The sequence below is a fragment of the Apodemus sylvaticus genome, chromosome 5, assembly GCF_947179515.1.
Source record: "Apodemus sylvaticus chromosome 5, mApoSyl1.1, whole genome shotgun sequence".
Lineage (NCBI taxonomy): Eukaryota > Metazoa > Chordata > Mammalia > Rodentia > Muridae > Apodemus > Apodemus sylvaticus.
The window spans coordinates 163,242,436-163,260,782 of NC_067476.1; the positions used below are offsets into that span (position 1 = coordinate 163,242,436).

General features: G+C 50.9%; 2 protein-coding genes across 5 annotated transcripts; one reads left to right on the forward strand and one right to left on the reverse strand.

Moving 5' to 3' along the window:
• Positions 1 to 901: 901 nt before the first annotated feature.
• Lsm14b (LSM family member 14B) lies at positions 902 to 11,411 on the forward strand. 4 transcript variants are annotated; one of them, XM_052184499.1, is made up of 10 exons: positions 904 to 1,257; positions 2,575 to 2,738; positions 3,854 to 3,989; positions 4,866 to 4,982; positions 7,408 to 7,575; positions 7,807 to 7,884; positions 8,072 to 8,233; positions 8,537 to 8,687; positions 9,708 to 9,892; positions 10,318 to 11,411. In XM_052184499.1, exons 1-9 carry the CDS (start codon positions 1,131 to 1,133, stop codon positions 9,877 to 9,879), a joined length of 1,275 nt encoding a protein of 424 aa, XP_052040459.1. In that variant the 5' UTR covers positions 904 to 1,130; the 3' UTR covers positions 9,880 to 9,892; positions 10,318 to 11,411. The 4 variants fall into 4 exon arrangements, with proteins under 4 accessions (XP_052040460.1, XP_052040459.1, XP_052040462.1 ...); XM_052184500.1 differs by lacking the exon at positions 7,807 to 7,884 and having other exon boundaries at positions 902 to 1,257; XM_052184501.1 differs by lacking the exon at positions 4,866 to 4,982 and having other exon boundaries at positions 907 to 1,257.
• Positions 11,412 to 12,212: 801 nt separating this feature from the next.
• On the reverse strand, positions 12,213 to 18,342 carry Psma7 (proteasome 20S subunit alpha 7). Its single transcript, XM_052184505.1, has 7 exons — positions 18,169 to 18,342; positions 15,188 to 15,314; positions 14,563 to 14,687; positions 13,829 to 13,951; positions 13,318 to 13,437; positions 12,797 to 12,859; positions 12,213 to 12,422 (listed from the first exon to the last, which is right to left on the reverse strand). Exons 1-7 carry the CDS (start codon positions 18,262 to 18,264, stop codon positions 12,330 to 12,332), a joined length of 747 nt encoding a protein of 248 aa, XP_052040465.1. The 5' UTR covers positions 18,265 to 18,342; the 3' UTR covers positions 12,213 to 12,329.
• Positions 18,343 to 18,347: the final 5 nt, after the last annotated feature.

Here is an 18,347-nt window from a genome sequence, read left to right on the forward strand (position 1 = left end):
ACTTAATTTCGCTATAAGGGGTGTTCCCTTATCTCCTCTTTCAATCTATTTCATGTTTACAAAATGCTGATTACCACCTACCAAATTTCTCATAGTAACTAATCTTGGGCTCTAATCTGATGGTGGAGACTAACTGTAAATAAACATGTACTCATACATACAAAGTTACCAATTATGCATGACACAGAGCCAGCACGGCAAGAATAGGAAGCGATTTAGGGGGGAATCTCCCAATTTTACTGCTGCCGGCAGAGCTTTAGACTGCAGTCTGAGGACGCGTGCACAAGGGCCGGAGCCACGGAAACAGTTAGGGCTTATTTTAGGGACATCAGCGCCTCAGGCTTGGGAGAAGCGCAGGACTGTCGGGAGCTCCCCCTGCACTTTCAATTTCGGGGCCGCCCCGCCGTGAGCACTGCAAAACTGAGCAGCACACGCCTGCCCGTTCCTTAGCCCCCGGGCGCGAACGGGACGGAGCACACCTGGCCCAGCGCTGTCGGGGTCCAGCTCCTACAAACAAGAAAGGAAGACTGACATCTCCGCCCTATTAACACCTGTGCCCGAAGGGTGCCGCCGGCACGCGCGGCGGGAGGAGCCTGGCGCTCTTCCAGGTCCAGCCCCAGCCCCGCCCCCAAGTTTGCAAACATTGGCCTCCCGCCTGCCTGGCGCACGCGCGCTCCGCCCCGCCCGCACAGTCTCACGCCCCTAAGCCATGCGCGGAGCCCGCCGGGAACCGGCTGGGGAAGACCCAGGAGAGGCAGCTCCCTGGCCGGCAGCTCCGAACTGCGCAGGCGCGGGCCCGCCCACCGCCGGCGGCGCGGCCATATTTAAAGGGAGCCGGCAGCGAGGAGCCAATGGGCTACGAGCGTGCGGGGGCGGCGCGTGGTGGCGGGAGGCCCCGGATGTGGTTGCGGCGGCGCTCCTCCCCCGCTCCCCTCAGACTTAGGTTAAGCGCCTCGCTCCGTTCCCTCTCCCGCTCGCTCGTGGCCCGCAGGCCCCTAGGCGCGGCAGGAGGCGCCTCGGAGGCGGCGGCGCGGAGCTGCGCAGGAGTGGGCGGCCAGGCTAACGCGCGGCGGCGGAGCGGGCGGGGCCCGGCGCTGGTCCCCCGCGCCCTGCGCGCCCCGGCCGCCGCCATGAGCGGCTCGTCCGGCACCCCGTATCTGGGCAGCAAGATCAGCCTCATCTCCAAGGCGCAGATCCGCTATGAGGGCATCCTCTACACCATCGACACCGACAATTCCACCGTGGCGCTCGCCAAAGGTAGCGGCCCGCCGCCCGCCGCGCGCCCAACTGCCGCCCCAACAGCTCGCCGCCCCGCGCCTGCCAGCACAATGGTGTTCCCCGCTTCGGTGGGGACTGTGGGAGGAGCGGACCAGGGTCCTGCCGGTGTCGGGGGGTGGGGTGGCTTTGAAGCCGTGGACCTCCCCACCTGCGAGACGCCCCCGCGGGGCGAGACTCGTGCCGAGGCGGGGGTGGGGGGGCCGGGTCCTGCGCGCTCTCCTTGGAACCCCTTGGTAGCCACCGCCCGTCGAGTCCTGGTGCAGCCTCCCGCCGAGCTAGGGCGTCGGTTGAGCTGAGGCTGTCCTGCTCTGAACTCTCCCGACCCTGTCCAATTGAGGGGTTGGTTTGATGAGAGAGGTCCAGAGTCAGTGCGCTAGTCGCGGCAGCGTGAGGGCCGAGAGCTTCTTTGTCTTCTTTCTCCGCGTTAAATGGGGCGCTTGTCTCCTTCGGCTCTCCAGAAGCGTGAGCGCAGCAGGAGGGGTGTGTTAGACCCTCGAGGGTGCGCATGGAAGGGTCGAGGCCAGTCTGAAGCCAGCATGCTGCAGTCCTGGGCCGTTCTAAACCCTAGCCATACCTTCTGTTTGAAGTGTGGCGCCCGAACCCAGACTGCGGTGCTGCAGGGAAGAGCTCAGTGTTCGAGCTTTTTGTTCACTTGAACTCTTCATGCTGCACTTGACGTGAGATCCCGCTGGAGAAACAGGCCCCTGTCCACAATAGGAAGTTGCTGCTTAAAGCCTGCCGCCAGATTCAGCTCAGCCCAGGAGTCTTGCTAAAGAGAGGTGTGCTAGGCTTCCTAGATCCATCCTATAGAGGATCCTTTGGGTCCAGGATTTCCTTATGGACATAGAAACTAATGTTGGGGGTCTGAGTTTGGGTACTTGTTCCCTTTGTTTCTGCAGCACCATGAGCCTGTTCTTTGTACCAGGGCTAGGGAGACTTTTCATGCTTGCCTCACAAAATCTCCTCAGCTGCAGCTTGTGATGAGGTCCCAGGGTTCCATCTGCAAAGTCGGATGTGAGAAAAGAGGCTCTGCAATGACAACCTTGTCTGCAAGCCCATCCGTGCCTTTTTGCGGATTATCCGGGGAGCTTTGTGAGGCTTGGGATTTTGCGGAAATTCTTGTGTCCTGAACCTACTGTTCCTTGTGATCTTTGCCACGTGGTGCTTTATAGGCATTGTCAGTGGCAACTGAGAGATTAAGTAGCTGTTATTGTAAAGAGAGTGCTGTGTCAGAAGCTGGAGCAAATGGATTTGGCACAGGACAACAACTTAACTATCTTTTTCTCAACCCCTAAGTGAGGTCCTTTGGTACTGAAGACCGTCCCACCGACAGGCCTGCTCCCCCAAGAGAGGAAATTTATGAGTACATCATTTTTCGGGGAAGTGATATCAAAGATATTACTGTGTGCGAACCCCCAAAAGCTCAGCATACACTCCCTCAGGATCCTGCTATTGTTCAGGTAAGTGTGTTGCACCTCTGTGGGTGTGCCTTTACAAGAGACTGGTTTCCACCTGAAAGTTTGTGTCACCTATTTGTCTAGAGCATTCAATTTGAGGAATTGCCCTCTAATGAACGCTGGCCTGGTTTTCATCTAGACGGTTTCTGTTCCTAAAGGGTTAATTCATGCAGCGCGTACACTTTATAGGGTAATATGCTTGGCATGGAAGGTCACTAGGGAAAGAGGCCTGTAGCTTGCTGTGAGTGATGTACAGTTGTTGCTGCTGGTGGTCTTGCCTGGTCCTGGTGTGCCTTGAGCGTATCAGTCCAGCTTTGAGTCAGAGTATATATAAGTGGTGTATCGGGTGTTTTGGGGGTTATGGGGTTCTCTAATAGTTTTCTGTTGGATTGCATTATTGTATGACACTAAATTTGAAAGTCTTAAGCTAAGCCTGACTGCCTGGTAGGTTATACCTCAGGATTATAAGGGGTAGGGCAGCTAGATTATTATCTTCTGTAAGTTTAGACCCTTGTTGGCTTCTCCAGTTCAGACTGCCCCAGGTTCTGAGATGAAGCTATATTTAGAAAGGTAGGAGGAGCAAGCAGGGTGCAGGGTTGACACTTGGGAGAACCCAAGTCAGATTTCTGAAGAGTTTGGTGGATAGGTATTCATGGTCTCAGAACGGGAAAAGTTAACAGCCAGACTAGAGGAAGAGGGTTATGGGGACAGGCAGTTCTCATGAGCACTCATGAGCCTGGAGGCAGGTTGGCGGGCAGAGAAATGAAGGACACATTAGAGATGTGTAAATAGTTCCTGGCCTCACAGCTGTCCCTCTTTAAGGGAGCCTTTCTCCAGCTAAAAGTGGCATTTCCTCATGTAAAAAGGTCAGATTACTATTGGCAGAGGGACCTGTGAGAGTTTTAATTCTGTGAAGAAGTTCGTGCAGCTGTAGTGAAATGTTTGGGGGAAAGTTATGTTTGGCAACAATGGAAACTGCCCAGGACTACCTACCATACCAGGAGTGCAGGCTGACAAACCTGGCACACTTGTCCTGCCTGAGAAAGTGCTGCATGTATATGGAGACTTGAGGGTAACAGGATGTTTCAGCACTCTTACATGTGTGTCTCATTGTTCAGTCCTCCCTGGGCTCTGCCTCCGCCTCGCCCTTCCAGCCGCATGTGCCTTACAGCCCCTTCAGAGGGATGCCACCGTATGGCCAGCTGGCAGCCAGCTCCCTGCTCAGCCAGCAGTATGCCGCTTCCTTAGGTCTAGGTGAGTGACCATTTTGTGTGCGCGACTACTCTTACCGTGATCACCTTGCAGTGGAGTCATGCACCCTGAGAGCCAGCCTGCAGTTGCTGGACTCTTGTATCCTAACCACTCCTGATAAGTTACCCAGCACAGCTTCAGTGCATTAGTGTTGACTAGCTGTTTCCTGAGACTGAGGCAGCATTGTTGAGTTTGCACCAGATGACATAAATCAGAATGCACCTGAGATGAGAAGTTGTGGTGCAGCTGTAGTTTTACAGATGAGGTCTGTCTGCGAGCCTATTAATACCCTGTTGAAGCCTAGATTGGTGTGTTGCAAGAGCCCAGCTCAAACATGGTTCTACTGACAGGGCTTACTCTACCAGAGATCAGCCCTGTCTTTGACTTTGAAACTGTGTTCAAAACACAGAGACTTGGGCACTATGTCAGTGCCCGGGTGGCAGAGATAGGCAGACCCCTGAGACTGGCTAGCCCACAAATTGAGCCTAATCAGTGAGTTCCAGGCAAAGTGAGAGATCCTGTCTTTAAAAAGGTGAATGACACCTCAGGAAGTAACACCTATGGCCTCCACATGAATGTGCACATGTGCATATATGTATACATACGTACTTCCCCATCCCTGAGAACAGAGTTTGCATCTTGTCCGTCCACCCTTTCTCAGACTCCAGCATAGGGTAGGCAGTGTTAATTAAGCTCCAGACCAATGCTATGGGCCACCTGTTGTGGTTGCTGTTCTGATGTGGCAGGTGACTTCTCAGCCTGGCTCTAAATACATCACTTGAGAGGTCGCTTGGCTCTTTCCAGGCTTGCTAGGATAAGACAAGTATGTCCTGACTTATTTGTGTGCTTTCTCTTTGCTCTTCTCTCTCTCTTCTTCAGAGAAGTTGGTAAGCCCTCCAGCCTCAGCCGCTGCTTCCAGCCCTAGTTCTTCTCCATCTCCACAGCCTGTTTCAGAGCTTGACATGTCCTCAGAGCCACCTCAGCTCACTTGCAAGGGTAACAGCAGTTTGGAGAACTAAGTGCATGCTGTCTTGTAGACCGTGAGAGAGAGCCAGGGGTGAACAGAACAGCCAGGATGGCAGGGGCTGGGACAGAGCATCGTTAGGCCCAGGGACCAGGGTACTGCTTGTGTTTGGTCAGAGTCCGCAAAGCACTTAATTCACTCTGCCTGGGTTTAGGGTTTGACCTGTTTATGGCCATTGCACCGGAAGACATAAAGGTATTTGTTGGGGTTTTCTAGGTCTTAAACATGTTTTGAATTGCTGCTGTGGAAAATTTCCCATCAAGTCAGATGAGACAGGTAGTTCTCTTCAGGACATACCAAGCAGGGAGCTTGCATGGCAGCCCCATGTGTCTGGCTGCATGAACAGTGCCATCTTGAGAACCAGCTAGTTAGTGCTGCTATGCACTCACCTGTCTCTGCTGAGACAGTAGCGCTTAAGGGCGTCTTCACCTTCCTGTGTTCTCGTGCTCAGATCTGTTTTATATGTGGTGCCGTGCTAGTTGTCAGCTCGAGCCTTCATCATTACTCACCTCAGTTCAGAAGGCCCCCAGGGGTTGGGGCATTAGCATGCTATCAGTCTGCATATGTGGGCTCTTGTATCTGAATTAGGACCTACAGTATCCTTTCTAATTAAGAGCTGTGACTGGAGCTTCCTCCATTGTTCTTAGGACTGGTCACATAAATCTACCCATATGGCAAAATTGCTTAAAAAGCACACAAAGGGTTGGAGAGATGGCTGAGTGGTTAAGAGCACTGGACGCTTTTTCAGATGGCTTAGGTTTCATTCCCAGCACTCACATGGTCATCTCAGTGCTCTGTAACTCCAGTCCTAAGGTCCCTGTCCTCTTCTGGCCTCTGAGGATGCTGGGCATGCATGTGGTTCACAGATACAACATACACATATACCCACACTCATATGCTTAGGCCCAACCCCCCCATCCATATATATGTGTGTGTGTATATATATGTATACATATACATATATATATACACACACATACAAACATACATACGCACACAGAGATGTGAGAGAGAGAGATTATTTTATTTCTATTCCAAATGTTTTCCCCCTTTCTGGTCCCCTCTCCAGAGTTCTTCACCCTATTCCCCCTCCCCTTTGCCTCTGAGAGGGTGCTCCTCCACCTCACCACCCCCCTCTAGCATCCTCCTTCCCTGGGACATCAAGTTTCTACAGATAGGCGTATCCTCTCCCACTGAGGCCAGACAAGGCAGTCTTCTACACATAGGGTGGGGGTGGAGGTAGGCCCACCCTAGCCCTGGTATGCTCTTTGATGGTACACCACCAGCCTTCCTCATGTTCTCTGGGAGCTCCCAGGCTCCAGGTTAGTTGATACTTGTGTTCTTTCTATGAAGGGGACTTCAGTTCCTTCAGTCCTTCCCCTCTATGCTTCTTCCATAGGGTTCCTGACCTTAGTCCAATGGTTGGCTGTGAATGTCTGTATGGATAAGTATTTTTAAAAACCACACATGAACAAACTTCTTTCAGACATTTTCCTGTTTGTTTCTTGGGGTCATTCTTGCTGAGATGACAGGCCTGAGAAACTGGTCCAGCTTAGTTTCTGTCAGGAGGACCTTGTGGATCCCTGCCTTGCAAGTTTCCTCCAACCCTGCCCCTGGAGTTTCTCTACACCAGTGTTTGTCATTTTGTTTTGCCATGATCAAAACTTCTGCTTCAGGTCTCAGTCCAGTTCCACACAGCCCTGAAGAATGTAACGTTCCCGTGGGTTATAGGACCTGGGACAGGTCAAGGGGCAGCAGAGAGTACCGGAAGCACTTTGTATTTCGCCAGTGTCAGAGGATTCTGTTTTGTGGGGTGTGATCTCCCACAGTGGCCACCTGGCACCTGTCCTTGCTTACTCTTTGAGAAACTGGGTTGTTAACTCTTCATTGTAGGCTGTCCTCCTCACCTCATTCTGGTTTTCATAAAGCTGTTCGAGAACTTCAGAGTCTGACGACTATACTTTCTAGAAGATCCCAGGCTGGGTGGTTGTTCTTCAACATTTCTTGAATTCTGAGTTTGTTTCAGGGCTGTTGACACATACCTTCAGGGTTGGTCAGAGCTTGCCTAGAAAACCCACTGGTAAACCTGAGGGAGTTCCCGTTGGTAGCACAGTGACTTTGCTCTCCTTGTAGTTCCTTAACTTGGAGTTCTAGGATTGGTGCTCTTAGAGAATGGGCTTTGGTGCCAACCCTGTGACTTGGTTTCTTTTGTCACCTTGGACCAGCTTCAGAGGGAATGGGCCAGCCTGGGAGAGTAAACCCTAAGCTCAGACTTTTTCTAGATAGTATGTCACCTTTGACCTGTCCCCAAGGTGCCAGCCAGAGGAAAACTGACTGAAGTGTAGTAAGCTTTCTCTGCTCAGCTGTTTCTAAACTTTCCTTCTCTCTTCACCTCAGGAGCTGGGTTCCCATCTACCCCAGTCGGCAAGAGCCCCATGGTGGAGCAGGCTGTCCAGACGAGTTCTGTTGATAACTTGAATGCTAAGAAACTGTTGCCCAGCAAGGTCACCTCGGCGACACAGCTCAATGGTCGCCAGGCTCAGCCAAGCAGCAAGCCTGCCAGCGGTACTTGAACACTGATTCCCCTATAGTTTGCTCTGTGTTCCCAATGAGGTTTCACTGTGTTTTAAAGTCTTATCCTAGCCCAAATCATATGCTTTTGCAGGCAGGCCTGTGGGCAGCCTCAGTCCTTCCCATGGGCTGCATGTGGTGGCAGCGGTGGCGGTGGTGGTCTGCTTTGGTGGCTGGGTTCTGGCTTCTGCAGGAGCTTCCCTCACTTCTCCCTTTGCACCTTAGATGTAGTCCAGCCGGCACCTGTACACACTCAAGGGCAGGTGAATGATGAGAACAGAAGACCTCCACGGAGGCGGTCAGGTAACGCCATGGCCACGGAGTCCATAGCCACGAGCAGCAGGCTGCGCTTTGCTTGCGTGTGCTGGGGACTTGGGACTAAGGTGGTGCTGCAGTGAGCTGTGCCTTCCTTTAGTGTGTGTGAGCTGCTTTTGAATTCAAGCTAGAAATAAGTTGGTGACTTCAGCCATGCTGTTTTTTCTCCACATAGGCAATCGGAGAACAAGAAATCGTTCCAGAGGGCAAAACCGTCCAACTAATGTTAAGGAAAACACAATCAAGTTTGAAGGTGACTTTGATTTTGAGAGTGCAAATGCCCAGTTCAACCGAGAGGAGCTTGATAAAGAGTTCAAGAAGAAACTGAACTTTAAAGGTCTGACTCACATGAAAGTTCTCCCCCCAGAGAATCCTTAAAGCATGCTAAAACAGGAATGGGGTCACTCAGGAGTGAGTTGGGGTCCTGACCAATGTAAAAATTGGAATAAACTGAGAAATAAATTAGATGTGTTGGGTGGGTTTGTGAAACTTGTGACCTGTAGTAAAAGGAAAGGCTCTCTTTGGTATGAAACATTCCGGTCAGTTCTTAGCCTGAGGATGGCTGCAGAGTGGACCCAGCAGGAGGAGACCACTGGGGTCTGTTTGTTTCTGGACCTTTGCGCTCTGCTTGTCTTTTCAGATGACAAAGCTGAAAAGGGGGAAGAGAAGGATCCAGCCGTCATGACCCAGAGTGAAGAGACTGCTGCTGAGGAGGATCTTCTGGGGCCCAACTGTTACTATGACAAATCCAAGTCCTTCTTTGACAACATCTCTTCTGAACTCAAAACAAGGTCAGGGCCTAGGTGTACTGTGGGAAAAAAAAAAAGGTGGCTGTTTTCTTAGTCCTAGAAGCACGTGACTGAAATGTAGCACTAAGTCATGCTTGGAGCTTATATTCGGAGTGGGTGTTCTGAGATCTTACATTCTACATGACAAGCACAAGAGACCCAGCTGAGCCCACCTCTGCCTGCTAGGATATGCTACCAGAAACTTCTGGCTGTCTCTGAGCTGGTCAGGACTTGCTGAGGGCAGGTCTTTGCACTCTGTGCTTTTCCTCCAAGAGTTACATTCATGCTATTCTCTGCAGCTGACCTGCCCAGCAGCCTGGGACGTCCTCAAGGACCTTGCTGCTTAGCCATTGGTTGAGCATCTTGTCCTCACATGTGTTGGAAGTCCGCCATTGTAATGTGTGTTGGCTGTATGGGAATCTTCACAGAAGGCATGGTGTACAGACTTAGACGCAGGAGTCCTGTTGGTTGAGTACTAGGCATCCTGCCAGCCATTGAAGAGCAGGAAATGAGCTAGGTAGCCTGAATCATGCACACACTTTGCCAGGGGAGCAACCAAAGCAAGAACAATACAAGAGAAAAGGACTTAGTCCTAGCTGTATCGTTATCATGTATAAGAGGTGTGGCCAGCGCTCAGCAGCAGCTGTAGGAAATGGAGGAAGAGAGAAGGGACTTTGTAGGTGAAGCCAAGACATGTTTGTGTCTGTGCATCAGAATAGCCTGCAGAGTGATGGCTTGGCTATATGCTAAGTTGAGGGCCCACCCAATCAGGACAACTTGCTGATTTGTACAGTCTCTTGGTGACGGTAGTTGAAGCAGGGCTGGTATGAGAGCTAGATGGTTCAGATAGAGACTCAGAGTTGTGGCCTCTTGGCTGCAGGAAGCTCCCAGGCAGTGACCATGCCCCTAACAACTGTGGCAGAGGCCCTCCTTCCTTCTCTGAACTATCAAAGGACAAAACCTACTTCAGAAACTTTAGTTTTTGCCCACTACAGTCAGATCACATTTTATCTCTTGGTTTAGTTCTAGACGGACAACATGGGCTGAAGAGAGGAAGCTGAACACAGAGACTTTTGGAGTGTCGGGGAGGTTCCTTCGTGGCCGCAGTTCACGTGGTGGATTCCGAGGAGGCAGAGGAAATGGGACAACACGGCGCAACCCCACTTCGCACCGCGCTGGGACTGGCCGGGTATAAGGGTGCAGTACAAGTGAGTGGGGAACTTTCTAGATCCTTGGGGAGGGGTGGTGGGGTGAGTGTCCCTAGATGCTGCTTAGGCCTGTGTGCTCACAGAAACTGTACCATAGCATGGGTCATGGGTCGTGACCCTTAGAATACCACAGGCGATCCTAGGAGCAGGGAGCACAGTAACCAGGCTCCTGCTTTGTCTGAACAGGAGGGCCAGGGCTCAACCATTGGTGAGCTGAGGGTTTGTGCAGTGTGGTCTATAAGCGAGAATGAAAGTCCTGTGGCCACTGAGTCAGGACTTGTTGTTTAGCTCATTATTGTGGAATAATCTGGCTGGACCATCCCTGTGCAGTGCCACATCTGTTGCCCTCTGGTCACCACGGGGTGAGGTACTAGACAGCTGCATAATAGGTACCTGTTGGACACACTCCCTTACTGTCCTCACAGGGTCCTGAAGAGGCAGAGGTGCTGCCCTGAAGATAAGGACAGAAGGAAACGCTGCAGTCAGCAGGAGAAGCGGACCTTGTTTCCATTCTGGAAACCCTCGTACTGCTACTTAGTTATGGGCTTAACCTAACTTGGACATGGTCTGGCCTGAGAGTTAGAACCACTTGGTTTTTGGGAAGTATTTGTAGGAAGGTGTCTTGACCTACATTTCCTTCTTGGTTGCACACAGCCTAATAGTAAGGTTTTGGAATTTTGCAAAAAAGGTTTCTATAGGTAAAGGCTCAATCCTCACTTTGTAACTTTTTTTTTAAATGACAGCTTTGACTCTTAAAATGGAACCAAATTTTATTTGGCACGTGTGGTGTCCAAATGTCTCTCTGCAACCCATCTGGCCCCTGGTGCTGCTGGCCTGGTACCCCAACTGCTAAAAGCAGGAAGTCTCAGGAGTCAGGCAGGGCCAGCACAGGGTGAACCCATCATATGGGGTGGGAGGGCCAGGACAGGGGAGGGGGGGCGGGCGTTTCATGGATCATGTTGTGTAATGAACCAGTGATGTTCAATGCTGGGGGCTAATGGGATGAGTGAAGTAGTGGGAAGGGCCTGAGTGTCATGTAGAGCCTTCCTTCCACGGGCACTGAGGCCTAGTGCTGAAACTGAAGGCAAGCTCCTGTGGTGTGCCTGACCTTCCCGTCCTTGTCAGCTTCTGGCTGCACTTAAGTGTTCTCATTCACTTTGAAATGAGCCAGTCTTTTTTTTTTCCCCCCCAAGGTCACTGGCCTTATTTCCTCAGTTGTAAATAGTTATGTTTATTTTAAAGGTGGTGAAGGGAGGGTGGGGACATAAATTTGTTGCATGAGTAAACTTGTCAGATCTTCTGTATAAGCATGCATCCTCTGACAGGGCATTTTGTTGAAAATAAGCACCTTGATAACCAAAACCCCTTCAAAATAGCTACAAAGCTTTAGTTCTGTATTAATGAAGTCACGTTGTAAAAGCTTGGCTTTATTTTTGTAGGACTTCATAGCTGAGAGTAGAACATAGCATTGGGGCTACTGTTGGGGTAATGCAAACGAAATAAACATTGGACTCTTCAAGTGCTGCTTCCAGTGTCATGCCTATTGAAAGCACATGCTGATTCAGAAGTACTTAAAGGGCACCACAGACAAGTAGACAAGGGTGGTTCTCACTGGGCTGTCTTGCTGGGATGATCACCAGTCTAGTGTGGATGCAGGCTAGTATAGGCTCAGTCCTCAAGAGCAGATGCATAGTCTCCTGCAGGCTCCTCCAGCCTCATGACCGTCTTGGGACCATGGATAAGAATAGATGTGCTAGGTGGAAATAAAACTGGTAAACTAAGGGACAGGGCAAGGGAAGTTGTAAGCTAAAGCAGATGGCAGGAAGATATTGGTCTAGAAGCCAAGAGAAGGTACTGTCAGCCTCATGGTTAATGTAGAAAATGTGACAAACAGGAAAATGGAGTGGGCACTGAGCTGTTTGGGGAAGGTGTGGGAGATGAAGGTTCTCACTCCAGGTTTGTGTATAGGTGTATGCATATCACTGAGTATACGTCTATCATACTTATCAACTGGAGACAAGTTACTTCACCTGATGTGATGCTGTGAACCAAACACAAGCCCCTTGGAAGAGCACCATCAAGTGTTGAGCATCACAGGCTAGGCCCCAGTTACACCACTTAAAGCTCCACAGGCTTTCGTTACTTCATTTGTACCTGTAGAGACTTGACCAAAAGTCTCAAAGGAAATAAATTGTATTGAGAACCCAGGACCTGCTACACCCCTCAATGCATGCCCTGAGAATGGGTGAAGCAAGCACTCATTTGGGCACAAAGATCCATCTTAACCACAGCTGCACCCAAACAACAGGTTCTCATCACAGAAAGTTAAAAAATGTAGTAATTTATTGGACTCGGACAAATAGCCACAAGGCCCACAGCACCGAGGCTTGCTTGCCCAGACAGAGGCGCAAAGCTGCTCTGACCAGTGCCCTCTTCATCAAGACGCTTTCTTTTGCTTCTTCTTTTCATTTTCTTCTTTCTCCTTCTCGATTTCAGCAACATACTTCTCAATTTCTTCAGGATTTAGAATCTGCCCCACAAGAAGCATACCCATGGTTAGTCTCTCTACACAAGGTACAAGCAGAGCACCAAGGGGTGGCAAGGCTACTCAACCAGCCCTGTGGAGTGCTGCTAGGAACAAGGCATGGCCTTGAAGCAGCAGAGAGGGAGTCAGATGGGAGGGGGAATGTTCTTAAGACAAGGGCCAGGAGCTAATAAATAGCCTGGTGAGAAAGTAAACTTTAGAGGCAAACATCCCAGGACCTGGGGAGGTTTTTCCCCAGGGCATTTCAGCCCTGTAAGCTAAGAAGATGACATAAAGCAAAAATCAATGCCAGCGCACACCTGTAACTGGATATGTAAGGAGCCCTCCCCTACAAGAACCCTTCCACCCAGTAGGCTTACCTTGAGGGGCTGATCCCGCCTCATGACAGCAAGTTCGATGTTTTTGCCACCTGACTGGACCACCTTGAAGAAGGCAAAGAGTCAAGGTGCGTCTGGCCTCACATGGATCTGAATTTTGGCTCATGACCAAACCTACTAGAGATGGAACACCTACTGCTTTTGCCCCAAATGCTGCTGAGTCAGGCCTACTCAAGCAAGATGCCTATGTAACCATCAGTCTGTATAGCAACTCATAGGCAGTACTGGCCACTGGGACTCAAGGCCTGTATTTCCAGCTCTACTCACTCTGGCCTAACCTACTTACCACAATTTAACAACACAAGCCTCTGGAAAGACCCAGTCACAGGAGCAGGGAACTCCACAGCTCAGCACTGTTTCTCATGTTCCGTCCTCAGGCAAGCCCCAACTGACCAAGCTGAATAAAGAACCCACCAGCCACACAATGCCACCCAGCAGGCTGGCCCGCTGTGTGTGTATGTGTGTTGGGTTGGTGGTGGTGGGGAGTTCACGAGTACACTCACTTCTAACAGTGCCTTGATCACGAGTTTGATGGTCAGATCATCTGTTTCGATGGCATCATCTGTGTAGTTCTTCTCCAGAAATTCACGCACTGACTTGGCGCCTCGGCCTATGGCATTGGCCTAAAACACATGCATGTCTTAGTAGAGCCAATCTGAGTGGCTGGCTAGTAGCTGCCTCCTTCATGGTCTGCAGCTGGCTCTCCAGAAGTGGCTCTCCAGACCTTGGTCCTGCCCCCCCCCCCACCTTTTTGAAAAGCTATTATCACCTGGTGTTGATCCTTGTCAACAATGAAAGTTCCACTTATGAAAGAGCCACTTATGAGCCACTTATGGAGATTTCAATCTAGGCCCCTCTCTCTCATAATCCCTTTGTCCTTTGATACAATGCTAAACAGGAATGTAGAATGTTTTGATTTCATACACACATCATGGAACAAACAGGCAGTGCATGTAGAACCAAGCTCAGTACCTTCCAATAGCCTAAAGTTGCACTGTTTTGAGATGGACTTACCTTCCAAGCATGGTATGTGCCCGACGGGTCAGTCTGATAGAGTCTGGGGGTGCCATCAAAGTCAAAACCCACAATCAGGGCAGAGATACCAAACGGCCTGCGCCCATTGCTCTGTGTATAACGCTGAAAGGAAAAAAGGGAGCACCATCAACCACAAAGTTCACACCAGACAGACAAGGGGTTAGTGAGAAGAAACTAAGCCTCCTGCAAGCAACCTACAATTCAGGTGGTAAGTGAAACTGGAGAACAGCCTTCAATACATCCCTTTCCTCTTAGACACACCCAGAACTGGCAAACGTATTATACTGTGTGCCTTCTTTAAAGACTTATGTGTTTTTGCCTGCATGAATGTGCACCGTGTTTGTGTCTGGTGTCAGGAGGTGCTAGATTTCCTGCAAATGGAGTTAAGAGACTGCTTGTAAGCTACTTTGTGGGTGCTGGGAATTAAACCCAGGCCCTCAGAGAAGCTAATGTCCTTAACTGCTGAGACTATTGGAAGTCACCTCAACACAGGCAGACGTGTTCCAGCTATAAGCTACCTCTAACATTCATGAGCATATTCCTACAGAGTTGAGGGTGCTGTTCAGGCCCTCTCAACCAGAGTAGCAAGACAAATACTTGTACTCCCTAGCTCCAGAGAACAGAGAATGACTCCAACCCAGAAGATGTAACAGAGTGGCAAGATGAAGTCACACAGCACCCTGATGGCAGAAGGTGCCTAAGTGAGCACCTACCTGCTTCAGACTTGCAATGTAGCGGGTGATGTACTCCACAGTCACTGGGTCCTCCACTGTCAGCCGGTGGCTCTGGCACTCTACCCGGGCTCTGTTGATGACTATCCTTGCATCGGCGGTGAGACCTGAGACAAAGGCTTCTGTCAGGGCAGCTCATGGCTACAACTGAGTACAAGTACAGTGTTTGATCAACACATCTAAGAGCTCACCAGCTTCTGCAAGCTGTCCCGAGAAGCAAGTATACAAACAACTGCAAATCCAGCCACACTGGCACTAAGTTTTGTTCAGGGGAATTGAGACTTCTTGGGCTGGATCTGCTGAAGATGGCACTTGCCATTTCTGTGGCGAGAGTTAGGCTCAGCAAGGAGCTCCTGTCATCCCTCCAGCCAAAGGTGCTCCTGGTCTGGAAAGTCAGTGACTGTGCAGCCAGGTCCAGGAATCCCTAGCAAAGACTCCAAGCTACAACTGCTGGCCTTGTTCTGTAGTCCAGGCTAGCCTGGAACCCAGAGACTCACACCCATTTCTTTGAATAGAGCTCCATTTACCCAGTTTGCACACGTCACAACCGCCCATCCCCTCCAGCCAGCCACCAATGCTCTGCTTGCTACCTATGTCCAACTTATACCTGCAAAGGCCATGCAGACGTTATCGTCCAAGGCGCAGATTTTCCGTACTGTTCTTTCATCTTGCAGCTTGGCCACTGATTTTTTTTCCACACCAAGAACAACAATGTCCCTTCCCCGAACACCAACCTTGAAATGAAAATATACGTAAGTCACTTTTAAGAATTGCGTGAGGGCGGCTGTTAATTTCCGACACGGCAGAGAGGAGCAGGGTTAGGCACATGCACAAGACTTGGTGAGGAGCCCTGCAGGAAAGCGTGCCCACCTGTATCTGGCCTACCGCTTGACAAACTGGACTACAAACGAGGATCCAGAGCCGCTCCTGTGGACTAGGGCAAGTTATCAGGACCCGAGTGCCAATTGCACGCCCTCAAAGCACTGAGGTGGTTACAGCTGTATCGTAGCTGAATAGTTCTGAGACCCTGAGTAGAAGCCCAAGCTGACTAAACCCCAGGCCAAAATCCTGCCTGTTCACTCTGCACAGAGTACTGGCGGGACCCAGCATGCTACACAGTGAAGCACTACCCACTGTTTAAGACACTCCTCCCTGCTCATGGCTATAGTAGAAGGAAGTGGCCACTGTTTAGATGGTAGGAAATGGGCGGAGGATGTGGAATGGTGCTTGCCTAGCCCCAAAACCAAAATCAAACAAAACATACATTGTAGAATATTTGATAACACTGTTGATGGTGTTATTTACTAAAAAAACAAAAAAACAAAAACCCCAAAACATCTTTTTAGTTGTGGTATGGCTCAGTCTCAGCACACACCTTTAGTCCAAGGACTTTCTGCTTGAATATTGTAAACAGGATTAAATAAAGTCAATCATAGGTCAAGAGGCCAGGCAAGCAACCAGTTGGCTGGAAGTGAACATACGATAAAGTAAAAAAAAAAAAAAAAACAGAGTAAGAGAAAGTCAGGAGGATGGATAGAGAGACACACAGGAAGCAGAAAGAAGGGACACTCAGTTTGAAGGTTTTTTGAGTCAGCAAGAGGAGGGGAGGCATTTCTGGTGGGACACTGGCTGAGGAAGGTTGGTTGGGTGTGCTCTCTGCCTCTCTGAGCCAACAGGCTTTCACCCCAGCATCTGGTTCCTGAGTCTTCATTGGTAAAATCCAGCCATTGAGATTTTGTTAAAACAACAAAATTCCACAGTAAACCCAGGAAACCTCACTGACAACTTAACCCTTCAACCCAGAGGAACAGAAACAAATGTAGCCATCCCCGAAAGGGGGCTGGGGAGAGGGCACAACTCCATGGCAGGTTACTCAGATGTGGAACAGGATTCCTGGGCCCAGTACTTCAGACACCAGGAACCTTCCACAAGGCTCACTAAGGGCTCAGAGGATTTCACAAGTTCCTGCTGCGTTGACTCGTGACCCGCAAGATCCAGGGAGGCTAGCTGGGTGCAGAAGGCAGCTGCCAGGTGGGAGCACTGGAGACAGGCATCCCAGATTCCAGAACATTCCTACAGAGTGCATGGAGACCAGAGGTCCATACAGAGGTCTTTCTCAATCCCTTCTCCAACTTCAAAAGCAGTTTTACTTTTAAGTATGCTGTGTCTGTGCACCTGAGTGTAACTGCCCATGGAGACCAGAGGAGTTGAAGCCCTTAGAGCTAAGGTGTAAGACAATTTTGATCCTTAGAACCTGGGTGCTGGAAACTAAACTCGGTACTCTTCAAGAGCAGATCTGCACTCTTCCAACTGCTGCATCTTCTCTCCAACCCTCCATTTTTTTTGAGCCAGGATCTCACACTGACCTGAAGCTCACAGATTCTGCTACACTTACTGATCAGCAAGCCCAGTGTATCCTCCTGCCTCTGCGGCACTGGGATTCCAGGCATGGCCCTGGGTGCGGTTGCCTTTGCCTTTAAAGACAAAAGTGGGTGCTGGGAGCCTCAGAGCAAGCACTTCACCGATTTAGCCACAGGCCTCACAGGAAGACGGTTTTTCATTAGCCATATCTCCTGGGATTGGAGTGATGGCTCACCGGTTTGGAGTACAGGTTGCTCTTCCAGAGGTCCCCAGGTTCAATTCCTAGACCCATATGGCAACTCCAGCTCCAGGGACACACACACACAAAATGCCAAATGCACATAAAAATAACTTTAAAAATAATAAATTAATAATGCACACATACACAATCACAAAGATAGAGGGTCTTTAGTTTTAAAAGGCTAGGCTGGCTTTGTGCTCGTGGGATTTTCAAGCCTCAGTCTTCTAAATGCCAGAATTTTATAGGCCTGCACTTTCCAAGCCTGGTCATTCCAGAGTTCTTGGCTGGATTGGGTCACCAAAAGCTTTGGGGCTTTAGTTTCAAGGAGATAAAATAACCTGAGAAATGCAAGCGCTTCGACACTCGGAACCACGTGTGTTCCGGAAGATCCGGTGACTCGGGAAAAACCAAAACCAAAACCAAAACTAAAACTGCCTCACTGATGACGCTTACAGGTGTGAGGCAGCCCCTTCCCAAATTGCGCTAAGGTCTTAACAAAAACTGGGGCGCGGTGAGAAGGGCCCACCGGAACCAGAACGCAGCATCGGTGGCGCAGGCGGACCCGGAAGCAGCCTGTCACCATCGCAGGGCCAACGAACCGCCCTTTGTTCACAACGCCCACCTGGGCCTAGCTCGCAGATTCCCAAGTCTCCGCCAGCGCCGGCTACAAGACAGCCTCCTGCCGCCCGCGAGCACCTGCGGCCTCCGCCGTCCGCGCCCCGCGCACAGCACCAAGATGGCCCCGGCCTAGCCCCGGGGAAGCGCTCGCCTAGATGCTCCGCAGTGGGGAAGCCAGGCAAAACTGCCCGACTCTCCGAGGAGCACGACGCAGCCCCCGTGGCCTGGTGCCCTTTCTACGTCGTCACCATTCAGCTCCCGTCACCTCCTGGGCTACCCGCCACCAGCAGAGAGCGCGGCCCCCGCGCCTAGGTCTGCGTGCCCCGCTTCCTTTTGCACCCCGCCGTGCAGGCCCCCGGCCGGCTCACCGCGGTGGAGCCCTTTTTGACTGCCTCCTGCGCGTACTCCACTTGAAAGAGGTGGCCGTCGGGCGAGAAGACGGTGATGGCGCGGTCGTAGCTCATCACTGCGGACGCGCGAGCTCCGGCCGCCGCCGCTCAAAAGCGCACACTCACCGTCAGCGCCCCGCCCGCCCGCCCGGGCCACG